This window comes from Mauremys reevesii, linkage group 2, assembly GCF_016161935.1.
Source record: "Mauremys reevesii isolate NIE-2019 linkage group 2, ASM1616193v1, whole genome shotgun sequence".
Taxonomy (NCBI): domain Eukaryota; kingdom Metazoa; phylum Chordata; order Testudines; family Geoemydidae; genus Mauremys; species Mauremys reevesii.
In genome coordinates this window covers 60690502-60712990 of record NC_052624.1, presented here as the reverse complement: position 1 = coordinate 60712990, position 22489 = coordinate 60690502, and the positions used below count along the sequence as shown (strand labels likewise).

At 39.4% G+C, this 22489-nt stretch overlaps 1 protein-coding gene across 15 annotated transcripts in view; it reads left to right on the top strand.

The window, feature by feature from the left end:
* FAM126A (family with sequence similarity 126 member A) overlaps positions 1–22489 on the top strand; it is an 83865-nt gene that overhangs the window by 35017 nt on the left and 26359 nt on the right. For 13 of the 15 annotated variants that reach the window (XM_039523875.1, XM_039523871.1, XM_039523868.1 and 10 more), the window contains 6 exons: positions 614–702; positions 4102–4203; positions 9512–9691; positions 15965–16045; positions 16474–16589; positions 19473–19568. In XM_039523875.1, coding sequence (XP_039379809.1) covers positions 652–702; positions 4102–4203; positions 9512–9691; positions 15965–16045; positions 16474–16589; positions 19473–19568 — 626 coding nt within the window. In that variant the 5' untranslated portion in view covers positions 614–651. Of the gene's footprint in view, positions 1–449; positions 469–613; positions 703–4101; positions 4204–9107; positions 9267–9511; positions 9692–15964; positions 16046–16473; positions 16590–19472; positions 19569–22489 lie in introns of those variants that run through there. The other 2 variants (XM_039523878.1, XM_039523879.1) reach the window with 2 other exon arrangements.

The following is a 22489-nucleotide window of genomic DNA, read 5'->3' as shown; positions in this document are numbered from 1 at the left end:
ATTTTCTTTGTGCTGTAATTATCACCTTGAAGAGTAAATTACTTTGGACCTCTGTCAACCAGACAACCTTGAAAAGATTATTCTTAGTGTAGGTCCTGACTTTGAACAAATCCAAAACAAGAATAATATACAAATTTAAACCAATCTCTTTTTTTTCCTGAAAATCTAAATGTTGTTATGAAAACAGTTTTATACTTTAAAGTTTTAAAGTTTCATTTCATATCTATTTACAGTAATCCAAAGAATGGAGTATATCATCTTCAAGCAATAAATATCTGATTTAAATCTGAAATCCATTTTTAATGATTTTTATCGACCATGGTCATTACTCATTAAAGTTCCCATCTCAGTGCATAATCTTTTGGAATCTAGTAAACTGCTGCTGGTGAATATTCCCATTTTGTGTTCAGCAGCTGGCATCCGTGAGGCAAAGTAAAAAATATTGGGGCTGATGTTGACATATGATAGGTTAGTGAGCTAAAAAAGCAAGATAACAGATTAACACTTCTATAATTATGGTAGCTGAGTAAATGTTCTATAATGCAATAACAACTTAATGATTTATGCTATGCCTAAATTGTCACTTTCTAACAAGCATTTGTCTCTTCTTCAGGTATTTAAGGTTGAAGGTTTCAGATCAGATGTGGAAAGATGTTGGCTGTGGACACAGGAGTTGTGGAGGAGTGGTTATCAGAGTTCAAGGTAATATATTGTGTGATAATTAGAAATAAACTTAGTTTTTAAGCATTATATTATTCAGTAATAGTAGTACCTGATAAGCTCTTGCTTGCTGCTGAAATGGGTGCTATAGAAAACCCCAAGATAAATTTAAGACAGTTGAATTTCAGTCTGTATGACTTGAATTTCCTTTCTTGCCATATTCAGGACTGTATGCTATGTTTGGCACATGACAGCCCAATGAAATTCATGCTTGGACAAAGGAATAAACAATGCAGTAAGATAAAATAGATAAAATCTGATTAAAAACAAATCCTTTAAATGTTAGTGTACCAACTAAATACTCGTAGCTGAAGAGCTCTGGGCTTTCGTGTTACACCAAAATGGTATTTTTTTATCAAGTTCTTACCATACCTGGCATTTTATTTTAATTTACCCATCTTCTTGAATGTACCAACAGCACTTACTGTTTGGAATGTAAAGTAACTCCCAAAGATTGACTTAAGGTTTTAGCTATAGATTTTAATGCTGTGTGTCAGCAAGATAACCTGACTTACTTAACAAGTATTATCCTCTTCTCATATTTGTGGTCTTATTCTGGGGTGACGTTCAGGTTTTTTTTTCCCCTCAAATCACTGATTTAGAGGCAGCTGCTAACTTCTCTCCATCCCTTTGCTGTTTCCTGCTCTGCCTGTTGGCACATTGCAGTGTCTTGTGTCAGACCCAGTTCTGTATTTGAGGGGAGCAGCAATTTCCTCTTGTGCTGTTTTTCTGAAAGTTTCTTCCCTACATATATTTTCACTGTCTCTGCCTGACCTTACTATGGAGAATATGCCTTTGAAGGGAACAATGGCAGCCATAGGATTCCCTTAAAACCAACTATTTCCTTATCAGCTTTGCCTCCAGCGGTTGTAACAGCAGCTTCAATGCCTAACCAAAGAGCTGCCATTTTACCACTCCCATTTGAGAGCACCACATGCAGACTGTTGTTCAGCCGGTACTCCAGCAAATGGGTAAGCTGTGTGCGCATATCAGGGAAGACATCAGAATTCCTGTAGTCAGAACTTCAGGGCAAACCCCTTATAACATGCCACCAGGCTGTAAAGTATTGCTGTTAAGTTTCAGATGGTATACAGATGCAGTGAACACATGATAAATTGAAAATAATAAATGAGTCCAATTATTCTGATGAGGTGGTGCACCATGACCCAGGACCAATGTCACAATTACACCTCTATCTCGATATAACGCGACCTGATATCACACAAATTCGGATTTAACGCGGTATAGCAGTGCTCCAGGGGGGCCGGGCTGCGCACTCAGGTGGATCAAAGCAAGTTGGATATAACGCGGTTTCATCTATAACGCAGTAAGATTTTTTTGGCTCCTGAGAACAGCGTTATATTGAGGTAGAGGTGTACCACAAAAGCTGCCGCTTCAGTGGAGTAACTGAATGGCATCACCATGCTAAGAGGTACTCTGACTTGCTTTCAGGACCCTAGTCTCATGGAGAGCCCAAAGAAAGGGGATCAGGAAATAGTTGTTGACATTTTTATGGTGGCCTTTGTTATACAAATCTATCAAAACCAAAACCCTACAGTTGGCAACTACCTATCTTTTCAGACTAGACCAAATCTGATCTTCTGGTCTGGGTGAAGTAATGGCCTGGAGACGCACTCTTCCAGATGTAGTCCAGAAAATTCACAACTATTCCCACCATCTGCCATGAGACTATGTATATATTATGTATCATGGAGAAAATGCAAGTCCCTCAGTTGTCCTGAATATATGCATATTTCTAGTGGGGAGTTCAACCCTGCTATGTACTGTTCAGAAATATCATGTTTTATTGTACTATGGAGCAACGTAGATTAGTATTCAGGCCTCATTTTGCTGAGATTTGTATCTAACAAATCCAAGGCAGTAAATACACAACATCCTTGATTGTTAACTGCTTCTTTCTAGTAATTCCAAGAAAAATGCCTCAAACCAAGATGGTTGTTGCAATTTTCCATTGAAAGGAGAAGTGGAGGGAAGAAACTAGGTTTGCAGACTTATTTTTATGGGTGGTGTAGATTCACTTGATTTGGACACACCACTTCTGGAGAATTGGCGCCCTGTACATAAATGAAATATCTTGCTTGAATCTTCTCAACAGTCCATTTATTGTATAATTTGTAATAGTCCAACTACAAGATCTTCACGAATCTAAAGCTAGTCTCCTAAAAGCCAAATTTAGGCACCTAAATTAGAGGCCTTATTTTTGAAAAGTACTGAGCATCAAATGTAAGGTTCTGGGAGATCCATTGCTTTTGGAAAATCACGCCATTCATTTAGGTGCCTAAAATGTCTTTTAGAAGAGCAGCTTTAGACTTCTATTTTTGAAAATCTTGGCTTTTCTGTATTTTTCCAGAAATGTTTTCAGATATAGATATAGTTTTGGTCTTATCTGTAATGTCTTTTTCTATAACAACACTCCTTATTTTGCAGTTTAGAGAGGCATTATTGCCTAGTGGGCAGAGAAATAGACTAGGACTTGGTAGATTTGAGTTCTATTCCTGGTTCTTTCTGTTGCCTGCTGGGTAACCTTGAACAAATCACATCATTTCTGTGCCTGTTTCCGCATCTGTAAAATGAGGATTATGATTGCATCCTTTGTGAAGGACTTTGAGCTTTGTGGATGAAAAGCACTATATGAGAGCTAGGAATGATGAGTTTAAGTGTAACAGCTCTATCAGAAAAAGTTAGTAAGCTATTGAAAACCTAATAGTGACCTTTGTAAGCATTGCCAGTCAGAACTCTGGTTGGTGCTAGAAAGAGGGTGAAATGCATGCTCAAATGACCCATATTTGGTGCTTCGCCCCCCCCCCAAAAGGTGGAGCACCCTGTAGCTTCCATATGGCTGTAGATATTCTGATCCTCCGGAACAGAGGACCCATAGCTGATTGCAGACAAAAATACAAAAACAAAAAACCACACCTGATTGTATGCTTATCTTAATCTCAAAGTTGCAGTTCCTGTTGCTCTTTTAAACTGATTATTCTTTTTAGACATTGTTCAGGATGGGTAAACGTGTGGTGAAATTGTGGCCCTTTAGCTGTATTTTCCACCCAATTTAATTAAATTCTGTACAAAGCTGTGGGGAATGGTAAAATGTAACTTTTAATAACTTGCCTTCCAGCAGTTTGTCTTAAATACTGGGGTTTTATTAAACTGTAAAGATTATATAGAAATGTTGTTTCTGTACATGGAACATATTGTCTCCTAGAGTAAACACTAGTGAATGGATACTATTGCAGTTGAAAGGATGTTGTAAGAACAGAAAAGCCAGCTGACATAATAAAATGGCTTTCTTTTGATGCACAGGCAATAAAATATTGCAGTAATGACCTAAAAGAAAAAAATATTTTTGTTTGATTTCAGACCCTTCCAGAAGCTTCTATCTCTAACTATGCTACAAATTTGAAAGACAAGAGTTCTCTGGTTTCATCTTTATACAAAGTTATCCGGGAGCCACAGAGCGAGGTAGGTGCACATATCTCTAAGATTTTAGTTTGGTGTGGCAGCAGACCACAAATGCATGGATGAAAACACACACACACACATGCGCGCGCGCGCACACACGCACACACACATGCCACATTTGTGGTTCAAATACTATTTATGATACAAATAGTTATGATTAGAATCTGAGTAGGACTCTGTTCTCTCATAACAAAATGTTAAGATATGGGTATGAGCCATTCTTTGGCAGTGATATAATACCATGCAATTAGTTTTTCAGTCTCACTACTCACAGACCATATATAGTCTTATAGTTCACATTTCTATGCTTCAGGACTCAGTCATAGGATTAAAAAGTGAATTGGGAAATTGTATAATCTCAGAGTCTGGCATGACTCAAAGTCAATTGAATAAAGCCTGTGACTGACTGTGGTGTTTCCATAGTTTTTAATTTAGGTGAGAACATCAGTGATTGACTTAAACAAAAAATAAAAATATGTATTGGAAGTGTTTGGAAAAGAAACAGAAAGTTTGTTTACATTCAGGATTGTGCAGCTTCCTTCTGGTTGATTTACTTTTTAAAATATGACCTTAAGTTTCAATTACCAAAGCTTTTGAATATTGAGCTTGACATTTATCTAACTGCCATCCACTCAAGTGCATGGCAATCTCTAAAATTATAGTTTATCGTGTTACTATAAAAGTGGATTAATATGTGGTACTCAGTAGGAGTGGGGTAAAAGAAAAGGACTCTCCAAGAAGAATGAAGATCTCAAGCAGCTTGTAATTCGGATAGAAACTCCTCATTGGACTTCTTGAAAGAAACTAATGGCCCGAGGGAATTAGGAGTCCTGAATCCTAAAAAATAATATGCTTGTAGTTGATAGTGGCACAAGCAAAGACAGTGTCACAAACGCATCCTTGGGAGTTGGAGAGGTCTTTAGCCATGTCCCTGGATATAATTTGGAAGAATGAGGGATCAACTCGCCTTGGACCCTTTTGTTCTGGTTGTTGAACTTGCATCTTAGTCCAGCTTGCAATTGGTGTTTTTAGGGCTGCTCTAATGCAAAGCAGTTCCTTGAGGCAAGAGAGACTGTGTTTAAGTGTGTATGTGCTTCCAGGCAACTTGCATACCAATATGACAATTTCTTGGGTCTGTGCTGTGAGACACAAACATCTTTGTGGTTCATGTAACATTAAAATTTTAGCACTCTGTGGTTCTTTGAGCCAGTCAAACATCCCTGTATACCATCATGCTATCCCTCCCGAGGGTATAAAGCAGAGGAAGGCAACCTATGGCACGCGTGCCAAAGGCGGCACGTGAGCTGATTTTCAGTGGCACTCACACTGCCTGGGTCCTGGCCAGCGGTCTGGGGGCCTCTGCATTTTAATTTAATTTTAAATGAAGCTTCTTAAACATTTTAAAAACCTTATTTACTTTACATACAACAATAGTTTAGTTATATATTATAGATTTATAGAAAGAGACCTTCTAAAAACGTTAAAATGTGTTACTGGCACACAAAACCTTAAATTAGAGTGAATAAATTAAGACTCGACAGACCACTTCTGAAAGGTTGCCGACCCCTGGTATAAGGAGTGGAGCGTCCTCAACTGTCACAGAGTTCTTTCTTACTGCCTGTGGCAGTGAAATGGAAAAACCTCAGTGTTTTCTTAGATACTGTATTGTCTCTTGATTGTTAAGTAGTTGTTCAGTAGTTCTAGTACGCCTGTCATTGTTTATATGAGCTCCTAGCTGCCACCTCCTGGAGGAGTTAATTGCTGGGTAATCGCCAAGATGGGATCCACGTGTACACATACTCAGAGAACCGTTACTTACATTGCAGTAACCATGATTCTTCTTTGTTCTGTATACATGGATCCCATACCCACTATCTTTCCCTGCAGCTCTTGAATCTTATTGGGATTCTGGGTAGCAAAGGAAATGACTTGCAGTTGAATGCTCTGGCATTTATGCCCTTGGGAGGTCACGCAGGGAGCATACCCACCCCCAACAGACACTGCTAGCTAAATAAACTCCAATCTCCTGTGCATGGGGTGAATGTGCACAGAGTGGGATCCATGTGTTACAGAACATCTTCAACCACAGTTACTGTAAGATAAGTTCTTTTTCCCTCCATTATTCAGCTAACACAATGGGGTTTACCAAGGACTAATGTGCTGGAGAAGAAAAGGTTCCCAGGAACTTCAGATAAATATTCTGCTTCCAAATTGATTGGAAATTTGGCCTCATTTTCTAATATCTGATGGTGCTCACCCTAATCTAGATTCTGACAGATCTGTACCAGAGGTGATTTGTATTCCATGTCCAGTGGTGTCCTCTTCCTTGGCTATAGCTAAATGAGGAGAGAAATACTGCCTGGTTCCTCAACAGTCTCTTCTACAAGCACACTGACGTTATAAAGTAGGAAGATCACATGGAAATTAAGTGGTAGAGTCAGAAATAATTTTCAATGGACTGTACACAGTTTACACATCATAATTACAGTTACAGTAACCCTGAATCTCTATCACAGTATTTGATGGAGTTAAAAAAATGTTCAATAATACTTAGGCAGCTGACTTATGATGAGACAGAGTTTATAAGACTTACTTTGTGCGTAATGCAGTGGTGACTTTACTGATGAATTTACTTCCTCAATAGAAATTTAATACCACCCTGTCTCATACCCAGCATTATTTTGGTCCCATCATTTTCTAGGGTTATAACTTTTGTATTTTTGTGTGTGAATGAATGCCAGCAAAGCTGCAGTAGTGGCCAAATATGGTATAGAATCAGAAGTTAGACAACTTGGAATCCATTTCTGAGAGTCAATCAGACGAACATTTTCAGTTTTGAGTTGTGTGCAACAATGTTAATAGAAGGTCTCTTCCACGGTGTCTGGAGTGGTTCACAATGTTGAGTCCCAACCTCAGGGCAGATTGTCATAAAGTAGGGCAGACACCCCAAACTGGTGGTACTGAGTTGGTGAAATCTAATTATAGAACGTAACAAATGTGAACTCCTGAAGCACTCTGACCATTTTACTACGGCGTCACAGTCAGTCCAGTCTATATTGCAACCCAGGCAAGCTGGACTCGGTGATAAAGAGTTGCTGTACTCCCAAAATCACAAAATATTCAGGTTGCTTCCAGTCCCAAGAGACAAGTCACTTACCCCAGGTCAGTTTGTACCTCCGATCTCACGCCAAAGACAATGCTTGCAGCCAATCCTATAGTAAACTAATGATTTATTAACTAGGAATGAGAGACTTATTTACAGGCTAAAGCAGGCAACATATATACACACAGGAGTTACAGTCTATGGTTCCAAAAGGTGACAGATGTAGTAATCTGTCAGCACTGACTGTCATTTTTGGGCTAACCTAGGTTGAACCTGGGGGATCTACAGCCTTGGCAAGAGCTATCACCTGGTCTACCAGCATCACGGTCTCCATTTTCAACATTTTCCCAAGAGTCCAGCATATTAATAATAATTTCAGAATATTATATGGCCTAGTTACCTGGTTATTATCAGCAGTGGGATTCCTTTGTTCCAATAGAAAACCCAATAAACTTCCATTTTTGTGCATTGGAATTAATCAGTCAAACTATTATGAGTGGTGAGGTTTTCAAAATCGCCCACGGGAATTAGGTACTTAGCTTCTATTGACTTTCAGTGGGAATTGGAGGCCTAACTCCCTTAAGCTTTTGGAAATCTCATCCTGTAAAACAAAACTGCGGTATGTTGCAGTTTTTTTGTGCATTGCATGATTTGGGTAAATTCATTCTTTCATCTTCAGTAGTTATTTTGCGCTCTGCAGTGGATCTCTTTTTAAAAATGGAGGATTGGAAATTCAATGCCACTAAAGGAATTGATCCTGCCATGAAGCTTGCATACTGTGTTATGTATTCACTGAAAAATGAAACCTGCTATAATTGCCAGCTTCTGGATATGGAAATGTATCTTTGATTTAAATATTGAAGATTGCAGAAGTGATGCTTGATATGGCAAACAGTTTCAACACTAAATGGAATAGTGGTATAGGAAACATGCAGCTAATTAACACTCACTACTTTTGTTCTGGTCTTAGCCCATGGAAGTAACTGTGCAAAAATCTCCTTTCTGTGACAGATAACCTTTCCACATGAGACTATGTTCTGAAGATAGAAAGTAGAATAGTATCATATTTAGTAAAAACTTGTCAAGTAACTTACAGACAGAATTTACACCACCGGGCAAAGAGGACTAGAATGTGTAAAACTTGAGCTCTACACTTCCCTAACACATGGCTATCTAAATCCTATACTGTTGGGTTGTGCATGTGTAGTGTAGTTTTTATATACTATTGTGAATTATGTATTGTTCATTCTGTTGCAGTAAGATACAACAAAGGCAAGGTCCCATGAGACCAGGAAAACACTAATGCTCCAAGTATGTGGGTGCTCAGTAACTCAGCAGTATTTGCTCAGGGGTTGTTCTGTCCTACAAGAGTTAAGGAATGAGTAATTTGCTAAAATGTGATCATGGCAATTGTCATGGTTTAGTTGTAAGTACTAACTGGAATTGGTTAAAATGAGTTATAAATTGCATGGAGAGTCTTAGTAGTGCAAAGCCTGCTAATTTTGGTGCATCAAGGACCTATTTTCTAATCACTTTCCTTTAAGATGGACAGGCATCTTTATTTTATAGCCAGGAGAAGAGCCTCTTCTCTCATTACTTGTAGATAAGAGATTCAGAATCGTTTACTTTTTGTGTGTAGGACTCAGCCCTCTTAAAATTTAGTCCCTGCCTGTTTCATATGGTGCTAACTTTAATCATTTTGGGGGTAGGGGAGGAAATTCTTTGTAGTCTTTTCCTTAGATTGTGCAGTAAAGCTGTATATGCTGACTCAGTGAGAATTCTGTACTGTATTCATACTTAGGTTTCTATTGTTTTGAAAGTTTTTACCCATTGTGCTACTACTACTACTACTCACTGATGAATAGGAAATATTCACCAAGATCCTCCTTCATCCAACCCCTTTATGGGATTGGAGAGGAACAAAGGAGGAAGGAAAGGAGCCATTGGAATTCTCCTGCAGGTAAAAGTATAATCTTCTGTCCTATCCAGTGGGCCAGATTGGAGGGTGAAGGCGGGTATAGGGAAGATTCAGCCAGCCTCTGTCAGTCACTTCATAACACATGAAATTAATGTATAATGTGTTAAAAGTTCAGTTACTTCTGCTTTGAAAATTAACATTTTGGCCTCATACTTACTGAGCAGAAGGAGACAATATCTTGTGATCAGGTTTTATTCTATTGACAGTCACATTTTATATTATTCCAGCTGCTAGAGCCAGTTTGCCACCAGCTTTTTGAGTTCTATCGCAGTGGAGAGGAACGGCTACTACGATTCACCCTGCAGTTTCTGCCAGAATTGATGTGGTGTTACCTGGCAGTCTCAGCCAGCAGAGATCTGCAGAGCAGTGGCTGCATAGAGGCTCTTCTCCTAGGAGTTTACAACTTGGTTTGTATATGCATATAATTATTCAAATACCTAAAATGGTAGTGGGCTTTTTTTGATAGCAGATGAACTCTCATATTGGAGTAGAGAGTAAGCAAGCTAAGGTTTCCTTCAAGACAAAAATGAAGAGCCTGTGTGTTTCTAGTCTAGGAATCCTCTGTATGTCGCTTATATGCAGCTGAAAATGCAACTTTATATATTATCAGCAAGTCCAGTCCTATAATTATAGAAGCTTACACCCTCTCCATTTGGCACCCTAGGGCAAAGGCTGCCAGCCTGAAATCCACACTGAAGATGCCTTCTTTAATCTGCTCCATATCAACTCTCCTTTTGTCATCACATCGTTGTCTTCAGTTTTCTGTCTCCCTCTCTCTTTCTTTGAAAGATCTGTCTTGGAATTGCCAGCAGTCTCCTCTTCACACTTTAAACTATCATTGTTCGGATACGTGAAAGGAACCAATTTCCTCACATTCAAATAAAGAACGTGGTTAGCCAAATCTTTTTAGCAGGGAGTATTTCAGAGGCACTGCATTTGAGACAGTTTTTTGTTTCTAAGGATGGTCTGATTACTTTGGGGAGCTGTGCTGTTGCTCTTAAAAATAAAGGACCTGGAACTTGTTGTCAAATGGTTGACACTTGGGGACTTAAATTCATCTCCTTTCATGCTGTAAAATTTTACGTGGAGATCTTATTCATATCTAATATGAGAATAGTAACTTATTTTTCAATGAACAATTCCTATCTCTATCTAAATGGATTTTTTTTTTGCTTGCGTCACACCCAAAACTTGGAATACATACACTGGTTGCTTCCCCATCCTGTTATTTCTAGTCTTTCTCTGCCTTGTACCGAGTGTGTAGTCTAAAAGCATAGTGTTTTCTCTTTCAGGATTTTCTCCAGTCTAACTCCTTGTACTTTCTAGGAGAGAGACCAGTGCAATGAGGGAGAGGACAGCTTTGTGAAAGGGGGCTTATTTAAAATTCTGATAAATTAGGGGAGGCGAAAAGAAAGAATAGATGTGCCCATTTTGTGGGAAAGCAGCGAAACAAGTTCAGCTCAAGAGTTTTTTCATGCAAACTTCTAAAGAGTTTTGTGCAACTGTCTCTCTAGTAGGCTAAATGCATGCATGCATCTCCACAGACTTAACTGCAGCTGAAAAGAGGATGACATTCCTAGACAATCTCCTGCACAGACAAGACCATTGACTCTTGCACTGGGTTTATGCCTGGAATTGTGATTCATTTTGAACTAGCATTCCCTGATAACACAGGCATCCAGGGTGCTCAGAGTATAGCTGGATAACCCCTTGTGTTCTTCTGCTAGGATAAAGTCACTCACTTGCATTTCAGAAAGAAAAACCTGAAGCCGTACTCACAACCGTATCTCTTTAGAATAGTCAGTTAAGAGAGGTTTCTCAATTATTAATATAACCCTGTCTGCTGTTTCCATCTATCTTCCAGCTGCTTGGTGCAATAAGGATTTGGATAAGGTAGACTTAAATCTCCAAGAGAGAGTCTCTGCCAAAATTTTTTCCAAGACATTCTGAAATAACACTAACCTACAGATGCTGACTTCTTATTCCTCCCTCTCCCACACAGTTACTCATGGAGCCATAAGTATTGTGTAGTGTTTTAAAAACAAACAGGATATTTCTCTGCATCCTGTGGTTCAAAAGATAATTGAAATGAGCTGTTAGACACTTGTTTTTGTCCTTTCAGCTAATTTTTTTAAAGCTCTCAAAAAATGCCAAGAAAAAAGACAATGTAGGCTAATGCAAACATTGATGATCCCTATGTATTAAGTGTTCTCATTTCTTGAGGAGGGGGGAATGAACCTCTTGAAAACACTTGAAAATTTCCTCACCAAAGGAGTAGTGATGTCAGTCCCCTCAGGTGAGCAATTCTTATTGGCTTCCAACTTAATTCTGTAAATTAAATATAAAACTATCTGTAGTACAGGGAATCATTTTCATTAAAATTCATATAACTAGACCAATTGGTTACCCATAACCAAGACTTAAAGACCTAACAGCTAGGTGAATGGATGGCAGAATGTCAGATGAAAGCTTTGACAAATGAAAGGTAATGCATGCTGGAAGGAATGACTTTAATTACTCATACGTGTTGTTGGGTTCTAAACTAGCTGCAGCTACTCAATAATGAGATGTGGACATTCATGTGGACATTTAAATGGAAACATCCACTCATGCTTATAGCAGTAGTCCAAAAAAACTTTATTTTTAACACGTGCAAAGGATAGGATAGAACATACTGAAACTGTCATCCCTTTTTGTACCCTTACAGTAGTCAGGTTGACCTATCTCAAGTAAAGCAGAAATAAAAGGGGTCTATTGATGAGTGAAAAAAATGAGAGTTATGAAAAGACTTCCATGTGGGTCAGACTAGAAAAAACTGGGACTGTTCTAATTTAGAGTGAAGACATAAAGGTATAATAAATGGTATAGGGAAGAGAGAAATCCATGCACTCCTTTTATTATAAAGAAAAAGTATTCTTTTAGTGAAATTGAAAGGCAACCAACTTAAAATTCTAGAAAGGGAGGCATTCATTTTTACATAATGAACCTGTGGAACTTATTGCCACAAGATATCATTGAGAAAAAAACTCAGGAAGTATTGAAAGATTTTGTTTATGTGAATGAGAACATCTAGATAAAATAAACTAGGGGATAATCCCTCATGCATTAGAGCATAAACCCACCAGTAGCTGATGGGGCAGGGACTAGGATGAATTTTCCCCTATGGAAATGTTACTCTGTAATTGTCCAGGGTTTCATATACCTTCCTCCGAAGTGTCTGATACTAGTCACTGTCAGGCAAGACCCCGGGCAACATTACAGTTCCTATTTACTGAGGCAGTGTTTCCCAAACTTGGGACGCCACTTGTTTAGCGAAAGCCCCTTGTGGGCCGGGCTGGTTTGTTTACCTGCTGTGCCGCTTCCAGCAGCTCCCATTGGCCTGGAGCAGCAAACCGCGGCCAGTGGGAGATACAATCGGCCGAACCTGCGGATGCGGCAGGTAAACAGACCATCCCAGCCCGCCATGGGCTTTCCCTAAACAAGCAGCGTCCCAAGTTTGAGAAACACTGTTCTGAGGGAACAAAACTGGTGTTGACTGTTTAACACTCTGCAGACAAATGTCTTCAACTGAGGGTTACATGTGAGAGAGAACAGATTCTTCAAAATGTTTCTCTATCCCAAATCACCTCAGTCTTTCCAAGATTAGCTTAATCTAGCTGCTCCTCTTTCGGGGGCTGATCTCAGCCAAGCCTTTTGATAGCTGGAGAATGGTACTGTTTGCTTCTGAATTACAAGTCGGTAAGATCTGCATTTTGCAGACATTTTAGACCAGGCTGTTTCACAATCCCTCCTCAAGGCTTCACATAGATGGAATGGGATGTGGGGAGATGATGGATCCCTGTGGGACTGCCACAGATAAGAGTTTTGATTGTGTAGAGGCAAGTGCATCATCTGTTACACTGAGCAGTGATTTAAGTCCTGGACAACTGCTTGCATGCCTTAGAAGTTGAGAGAAAGTAATTTCCTTTCTAAAGGAGCTAGTGCACTTGCCTCATTTTGTTAAGAAGTGCATAGATCAGAGTTTTAGTTCATTGTTCAGTTTTACTACTGTGCTTCTGGGCCTTTTTCTGGTGTGAATGGGCCCAATTCAGATAGGGAAATTGTGTGGCCAGGCCTGCATTTGTATGGTACTTGGTATCCTGAAATATTGTCTTAAATGTAGGTGACTTTAGCTGAAAAATAAACTGATAGCATCTCACATTGAGAAGAACTAGGTACTGGAATTGAGTAGAGGCACACTGGGCTTATAAAAGTGATTCAAGGTCCTGAATAGTTCAGTGGTGTCTGATTTAGCAACTGCTACTGTGGAAGGCTGATAAGAATTCTTTGCTGCTCCCATAGTCAAACTGTATCTATTCATGGTTACCCCTTTCTGGCTTTGTCTATCTGTTCTAGATCTCTGGGGCAACAAGGAGGGGATGAATGCTTCAGTGGAGTATCTCAGTGGCTCTGGTAATTTTTTCGCAGACAGGAAGTGTCAATCTAGAAGTGGACAATTGGATAATCATGTCTACCAGCACTCATGGAAAAGCTCACTAAAACAGTTTTGGCACCCAAAGGCTCTTGTATATCCTAGCCAGACATTGCACCACAATTGGTATTCTGGTTTTAGCATAATCAGTTTGGTCTTGTAATGCTCTACAGGCAGACAGAGCACGGCAAAGTACTAGGCATTCCCCCAAATAGTCAGTTCTTCTCTTGTATGTTTTCTTTTATCTCTTTCCCAGACAGGCCTAAGTAGGGTACTTGGAAAAGACAATTCGGGTGACACTTGTCTGGCAGGAGGTGCTTTACTTATTCTGGCCACAGAGACTGGCTCCCGCCCCCACCCCACTCTATCTCTGGGACAGTTTGACTATGGGAGCCGTAATCATCTGCCTCTTTCTGGAGATGATTATGGGTCCATTGGAAGCTTGTGGAGACCAGACTCCTAGTCAAATTACTCTTGCCTCCTGGCTAGGGAATGAGGAAATGCCAACAGTTGAAGGATCCATGGTGACCTGGAGAATGATGGGGTGTGTAGCTATATTCTGGCCAAAGAACGGTGTACCCGTGAGGTTTCATCTGTTCCAATCGAACCATCTGTCCATCTTAAAATCCAATTCTCCTTAAACTTTCTCTTGGCTCCTATCTTTGGAGATATAAATTCTGATGTTGAAGGGTTCATTTATCTAGAAAATGTTCCATGCTTTAAGCAGCCTTCTGTGTCCTGAATTCCATGTTACTGACTGAATCCGTAGATATAAAGCTAAAAGATGGGGTAAATTGTTCATAACTGAAAATATTTTTTTCTAAATATACCATCTATGCAGAATTTTAACTCCTGGATGTTAGCACCTTAACATGAGACTGAAATCCCCTAGCTCCTTGATGTGTTTGACCCTTGAGGAGAGCGGTAGTTGGGGTAGAATGTAAGTCAGGCCTGCCTCTGACTGGCAGTCCCAGATTACTGCTTGCTGAGTATACATGTTGTTGTATCCTGAATGTCCCGGGTCCTTCATGATCATATTGGCTCTGCTATATTCTCTCTTGCTCTCTCTTTCCTGTGGATTTCAACAGCACAGTTGGGTATCATTTGTTGATTCTGCCGCCACTCTTCCAGTCAGGTTTGCGTCAACGTTTCCCATTTCTGAAGCCTTTGCTTTGAAGTGCTGTGGACCAGTGCTCCTCCGTGGCATTGTTAGCACATCTTTTTTGCTGATTCTGTTAATCATGCACTAAGATGCAGGGATAAAATGCCTGTTACTCTGAAGGTCTCATCTTGCAGGAAAGTAATTCCCTTTCTCTGAACCCTTGCATCCATGAATATAGTTTCTCTAGGGTCCTTCCCCCTCACCCATGTGTAGATATGTACTAATAAACTTTGGGTTTCTTGTGCAAATGTTCTGAGATGTAATTTATCAGATAGTGTTAGATCATGTTAGGCTGGAGTTGGATTTAAAACTTAATTAAAAGTGTTTTTTAAATATGCAGTTAGCCATCATTATGCTATGGAGGAGGGGGTTTTGTTACCAGGTTTAGACACCTTCAGCCTTTACTCCTCAATAGTAGGAAATAATAGGTACAGTATAGCTTTTAAAAATAATGGATAATACTATTAAATCAAAGAATTATGTATCTATTTCAAGACAAATATTTTGCAACAGACTCTACAGAAATGCATATTTCTTTTGTACACTATTAAAAATGTCCAGTATGTATCAATTAACAAATACCATCAAATGTCTTTATTTTAAGCGAATTCAAAAATAGCCAACAACACTTAGTTTTGGGTAAATATCAAGGCTACGTTAAGCTTCTAGCTGACTATTTGCATTCTAGAGCTGATAATGCAGTGGGTCTCAAACTTTTTTTTACTGGCAACCCCTTTCACATGGCAAGCCTCTGTGTGCGACCCCCCTAATAAATTAAACACACTGTTTATTATATTTAACACCATTATAAATGCTGGAAGCAAGTGGAGTTTGGGGTGGAGGTTGACAGCTTGCGACCCCCCCATGTAATGACCTCGTGACCCCCTGAGGGGTCCCAACCCCCTGTTTGAGAACCCCAGCGATAATGATATTTAATTCAGAGTTTTCCCCTAGAATATAAAATTTCTTGCATGCTAACTGAGCTCTTCTGATTTTCACAGTAAAATTTTTAATATTGTAACCCTTGATGTCTTTTGTGTTTTACAGGAAATAGTTGACAAACAGGGGCATAGTAAAGTGCTGAGTTTCACAATTCCATCCTTGTCCAAACCTTCAGTGTATCATGAAGTGAGTGAAATTACTTAAATGCATGGTTGTTACCGGATGGACTGCGTAGCTTCCTTTTATGCTGAGGCCAGTTAAAGAAGGCAATGTGAACAGTTTGTTATACATGATGATGTAATGACACACTTGACTTTTCAAAGCATACCTTTTGTGGCTATTGTCTTCTAGTGAGGACATTTAAACTTATTTTTAAAACAATTTTAAGTGCCAACTTTTTCATAGCTTTGTTTCCTAACTTTTTCTCCTAATCTCAGGGCAGTTGCTATATTACATAACATAAGAAAGCAGCCAGATAGATTTATGTAGGTTCAAAATATATGCACAGGTACAACTTTCCATCTTTTTTTTGTCTGTTTTTTACTCCACTTTGTAATGAGACTTTAACAGGACAAATGTTTGGAATCCTTTATTCAAATACCTGTTTACTTTAGCCTTCCAGCATTGGTTCCATGGCTCTTACAGAGGGAGCTTTATCCCAGCATGGTTTGTCCAGAGTCGTGTACAGTGGACCTCATCCTCAAAGAGAGATGTTAACAGCACAAAACAGGTAAAACTGTAGTAAGATCTTGCATGAAAATCCATAAAAATGGTTAAAGTAGCTTCATTATTTTTGGTTTTGTTATCCTGCCATCTTTTTTATCTAATATTGTCTAAGTTTACAGTTGTACATAGGTATCTTGGTAATTTAGAATCTTAAGAATTAGTTGCTAGACATATGTGTTTAAAAATACTTTCATGAGGCATATTTTTAAAATTACATCTTAATCTAGATTTGCAAATAACTACTTGTATTGCATTTCACTACAAGAAGAGAACGTTAACTTGCAGTTTTAAACCATTTAACTGCTTCTGTCTACAGCTTTAATGATATATGTTACTAAGTGACTATGTGATAAAATCAGAAAGAGTAAGGCACAAAATGAGTTACACCTAGCAAGGGACATAAAAAGGCAATAAGAAGAGATTCTTTAAATACATTAGGAGAAAGATGAAGTAAAGTTTAGGTCCTCTACTTAGTGGGAAGGAGAGCTTAATAACTGATGACATCAAGAAGACTGAGGTATTTATCTTGCTTCAGTCTTCACTAAAAAGGTTACTGGTGACCAGATAATCAAAAGTTAATATTAACAAGGAGGAAGGAACTCAAACAAAATAGGGAAAGAACATGTTAAAGATTATTTAGATGAATTAGAAGTAGTCAAGTTGACAGGGCCTGATGAAATTCATCCTAGGATACTTAAGAAACTAGCTGAAGCAATCTCGGAATTGTTAAGAATTACTTTGCGAACTCATGGAGGACAGGTGAGGTTCCAGAGGTCTAGAGAAGGGCAAACATAGTAACCTGTCTTTAAAAAGGGGAGCAAAAGGATTTAGGGAATTATAGGTCAGTCACCCTGACTTTGATACCTGGAAAGATACTGGAACAAATTATGAAGAAATCAGTTAGTAACCACCTAGAGGAATAATATGGTTATAAGGAATCAGCATGGATTTGTCATGAACAAGTAATGCCAAACCAATCTAATTTCCTTCTTTAATAGGGTTCCTGGCCTAATGGATGGAGGGAAGCAGTATATGTGATATATTTTGATTTTTAGTAATTTTTTTTGACAGTCCCACATGACATTCTCGTAAGAAAACTAGAGCAATGTGGTCTAGATTAAATTACCATAGGTAGGTGCATAAATGGTTGAAAGATTGTACTCAGAGTAGTTATCAATGGTTTTCTCTCAAACTGGAAGGATGTATCTAGTGAGGTCCTTCGGGGTCAGTCCTGGTCTGGTACTACCCAATATTTTTGTTAATAACTTGAATATTGGAGGGGTGAGTAAATTTCTAAAACTTGTAGATGATGCCAAACTAGGAGGGGTTGCAAACACTTTGGAGAACAGGATTAGAATAAAAAAAAATAACCTTGACAAATTGGAGACTTACAGTAGAACCTCAAAGATACGAACGCCAGAGTTATGGACTGACCGGTCAACTGGACACCATGTGAAACCGGAAGTAACCAATCAGGCAGCAGCCGGGGGGGGAGTAGGGGGGAAGCAAATACTGTACTGTGCCTGTATTGCATCTTAAAGATAGGCACATCTGGGCTGCCTGTCTCCATCCCACACCCATGCGCAGGACAGCCACTTACTGCAAGACACTGGCTGTCAGCCAAATGCAGCTGGAGCCAGCAAAGTAGGAGCAGCGCTGGTGTCTGCACTATTTTCACCTAATATCCCTCCCCTGGTTGGGAGAGGGACGAGCTGTTTTCACACACACACACCCTGAGGAGGGGGACAAGCTTGCAAACTCATGTCCGCACTGAGTAGGGAGCTCAGCTGCTGCTGAAGCCTGGCCTGGAGTATCAGCTGTGGATCTGGAGCCTGAACTGCACTTTGTTCAGTTACAAACATTTCAGAGTTACGGATAAGTTCCATTACCAAGGTGTCTGTAACTCTGAGGTTCTTCTGTAGTCTGAATTCAACAAGATGAAATTCAGTTAATAGAAGTGCAAAGTACTTCACTTAAAGAAAAATCAAATGCACATCTACAAAATGGGGAATAACTGATAGTGCTGCTGAGAAGGATTTGGGGGTTAGAGTAGGTCCCAAATTCAATGAATCAATCATATGTTGTAGTTGTGATAAAGGCTAATATCATTCTGGGGTGTATTAACAGGAGTGTTGTATGTAAGTAACAGGAGGTAATTGTCCCAGTCTGCGTGGCACTGGTGAGGCCTCAGCTGGAATATAGTGTCCAATTCTGGGTGCCACCCTTTGACAAAAATATGGGAAAACTGGAGAGAGTCCGGAGAAGAGCAACAAAAATTATAAAACGTTTAGAAAACCTGATCTATGAGGAAAGGTTTATTTAAAAAACAAAACAAAACCCCAACCAACCAAACAAACAAAAAACTGGTCATGTTTAGTCTTGAGAATAGAAGATGGGGGCGGGATCTGATAAGTCTTTAAATATATTTAGGGCTGGTATAAAGAGGACAGTGATCAATTGTTCTCCATGTCGACTGAAGATAGGATAAATAGTAATGGAAACTTCAGCAAGGAAGATTTAAATTAGATATTAGGAAAAACTGTCAAACTAGAAGAATAGTGAGGCTCTGGAATAGGCTTCCAAGGGAGGTTGTGGAATCCCCATCACTGGAGATTTTTAATAACAGGTTGGACAAACACCTGTCAGGGTTAATCTATGTTTACTTGATTCTGCCTTAGCACATCTTGATGTCCCTTCTAAACCTATGTTTCTGTGATTCTACGATGCTGTAAATTTGTGTTATTTATAGTAGAATCTCTTGTATGGTTCCTGTGCATGGCATATTTTAACTTATTCTCTATATTCACTTTTTAAAAGGGAAAAGTACTAAAATATGTTGATATTTTAAACTTAAGTTTTTGATCATTTTGACTATTTTTTTCTTTAGGTTTGAAGTGCTGACATTCCTCCTGCTGTGTTATAATGCTGCCTTAAGCTACATGCCTGCAGTTTCTCTTCAATCATTGTGTCAAATTTGCTCAAGGTAAACGTTCTTTAGACTGAATATATTAAATGGACACAGGCAATGTGAAGTCCAGACAGTTTTAAACAAGAAGTTAAAACTGTCATGTAGTATACCTGAAAATACAACAGTTAGGTAGAACACCTGTAGTCCCTGAAAAATTCTGTAAATTGTTTTGGTTTACAGTCACATTGTTTATACTTTAAAATGGCTTTTCTTTCCCTTCTTACTGTATGACTCATCAATAGGGGAAACAATGAAACAATCTAGATTTTTTTTAATCTTAGTTATAGTAGTAACTTTTTGTTGAAGCACTGGGTAAAAATTGTCAGAAGTGATTTGTGTTTTGATATTCCTTTAATACTAGTATCCCATTGCAAGGTTTGTTAAACTGAGTTTTGATGCTTTACAGTTTTGTTGCTATATAGCTGGGAACTTGACTGACTATTTTACTAAGATTTGGGAAGTCTAAAAAACTTATAATTGTCATGATATTGAAAGTGGCAATACATGAGACAAATGTGTATTAGTTCTTTGAATTTTTTTATTTCTTGTTTCTCATTTTATGAATGTTTGTAGTATAAGCTTAATGATAACCTGCTTCATAAATTTGTTACTCAAATATTTAGCTTAAATCAGTCATTCACCTGAAAACTCTTGAGACATATTTGCTCAAGTGTTAGAAATGCCCTGCATTTCCCCCCACAATAAATGTACAACTCAGTGAAGAAGATGCAATGAAGAACATGACTCTCGTAAAATCCAAACATCCTGTCTCAAATCCTGCAAATTTTTCTTGTGGCTAACTTTGAAGTGAGGTGATGTTAAGGATAGGGTGACTCTCTTGTGCAGATAAAAACAAGAACCTGAATCCTGAAATTCCATAAACAATAACACAACAATTTTCCACTAGTCACTAACTCAAAGATCTCAAGCACTGTTACACAAACTTCAAAAGGGCAGCTATTGCTGTAAGGTTTGGGTTTCTGTGTTTTTTTTGTTTTGTTTTTATCCTGAGGGAATAAGATTAGGATGCTTTTTCTTTTTTGTAAGTACCATAAAGAATCCTTTTATACTCGGAGAAATGTACCTGACATCTTGCTAGATGGTAGTGGTATCTTGGAGACCTGAGGAGGAGGTTTCAGAAATGTGTAGCAGTTAAGAGTTGCATAGGAAAGTGAGGCATTGATTATCCTGCTTCATTAAGTTTTGATAGTTATCTTGAGGTTAACCAAATAGAGTGGCTGCAGATGCAAGGTGCAAACCGAAGTTCATTTCAGAATAAACGCTATGAGTTTGGGTACTGAATGATGGTCTATTTTGATGCTTATAAAACTATGAACATGAACTGTGTAATAGCAGGACTTAAATTCCCTCAGTCCCTCATAGAGTCTACCTTCCAAGTCTGTAGAAGCAGCAAAGAATCCTGTGGCACCTTATAGACTAACAGACGTTTTGCAGCATGAGCTTTCGTGGGTGAATACCCACTTCTTCGGATGCAAGCAGTGGAAATTTCCAGGGGCAGGTGTGTATATATAAGCAAGCAAGAAGCAAGCTAGAGATAACGAGGTTAGATCAATCAGGGAGGATGGGGCCCTGTTCCAGCAGCTGAAGTGTGAAAACCAAGGGAGGAGAAACTGGTTCTGTAATTGGCAAGCCATTCACAGTCTTTGTTTAGTCCTAAGCTGATGGTGTTAAATTTGCAGATGAACTGGAGCTCAGCAGTTTCTCTTTGGAGTCTGGTCCTAAAGTTTTTTTGCTGTAGGATGGCCACCTTAAAATCTGCTATTGTGTGGCCGGGGAGGTTGAAGTGTTCTCCTACAGGTTTTTGTATATTGCCATTCCTAATGTCTGATTTGTGTCCATTTATCCTTTTCCTTAGAGACTGTCCAGTTTGGCCGATGTACATAGCAGAGGGGCATTGCTGGCATATGATGGCATATATTACATTGGTGGACGTGCAGGTGAATGAACCGGTGATGGTGTGGCTGATCTGGTTAGGTCCTGTGATGGTGTTGCTGGTGTAGATATGTGGGCAGAGTTGGCATCGAGGTTTGTTGCATGGGTTGGTTCCTGAGCTAGAGTTTACTATGGTGCGGTGTGTAGTTGTTGGTGAGAATATGCTTCAGGTTGGCAGGTTGTCTGTGGGCGAGGACTGGCCTGCCACCCAAGGCCTGTGAAAGTGTGGGATCATTGTCCAGGATGGGTTGTAGATCCCTGATGATGCGTTGGAGGGGTTTGAGCTGGGGACTGTATGTGATGGCCAGTGGAGTCCTGTTGGTTTCTTTCTTGGGTTTGTCTTGCAGTAGGAGGCTTCTGGGTACACATCTGGCTCTGTTGATCTGTTTCCTTATTTCCTCGTGTGGGTACTATAGTCTTGAGAATGCTTGGTGGAGATTTTCTAGGTGTTGGTCTCTGTCTGCGGGGTTAGAGCAGATACGGTTGTACCTCAGTGCTTGGCTGTAGACAATGGATCTTGTGGTGTGCCCGGAATGGAAGCTGGAGGCATGAAGGTAGGCATAGCGGTCGGTAGGTTTTCGGTATAGGGTGGTGTCAATGTGACCACCACTTATTTGCACCGTGGTGTCTAGGAAGTGGACCTCCCGTGTAGATAGGTCCAGGCTGAGGTTGATGGAGGGGTGGAAGCTGTTGAAATCATGGTGGAATTTTTCCAGAGTCTCCTTCCCATGGGTCCAGATGATGAAGATGTCATCAATGTAGCGTAAGTAGAGAAGGGGCGTGAGTGGACAGGAGCTGAGGAAGTGTTGTTCCAGGTCGGCCATAAAGATATTGGCATATTGTGGGGCCATGCGGGTGCCCATAGCGGTGCCACTGATCTGGAGATATATATTGTCATTAAATTTGAAATAGTTGTGTGTGAGGATAAAGCCACAGAGCTCAGCAACCAGTTGTGCTGTGGCATCATCAGGGATACTGTTCCT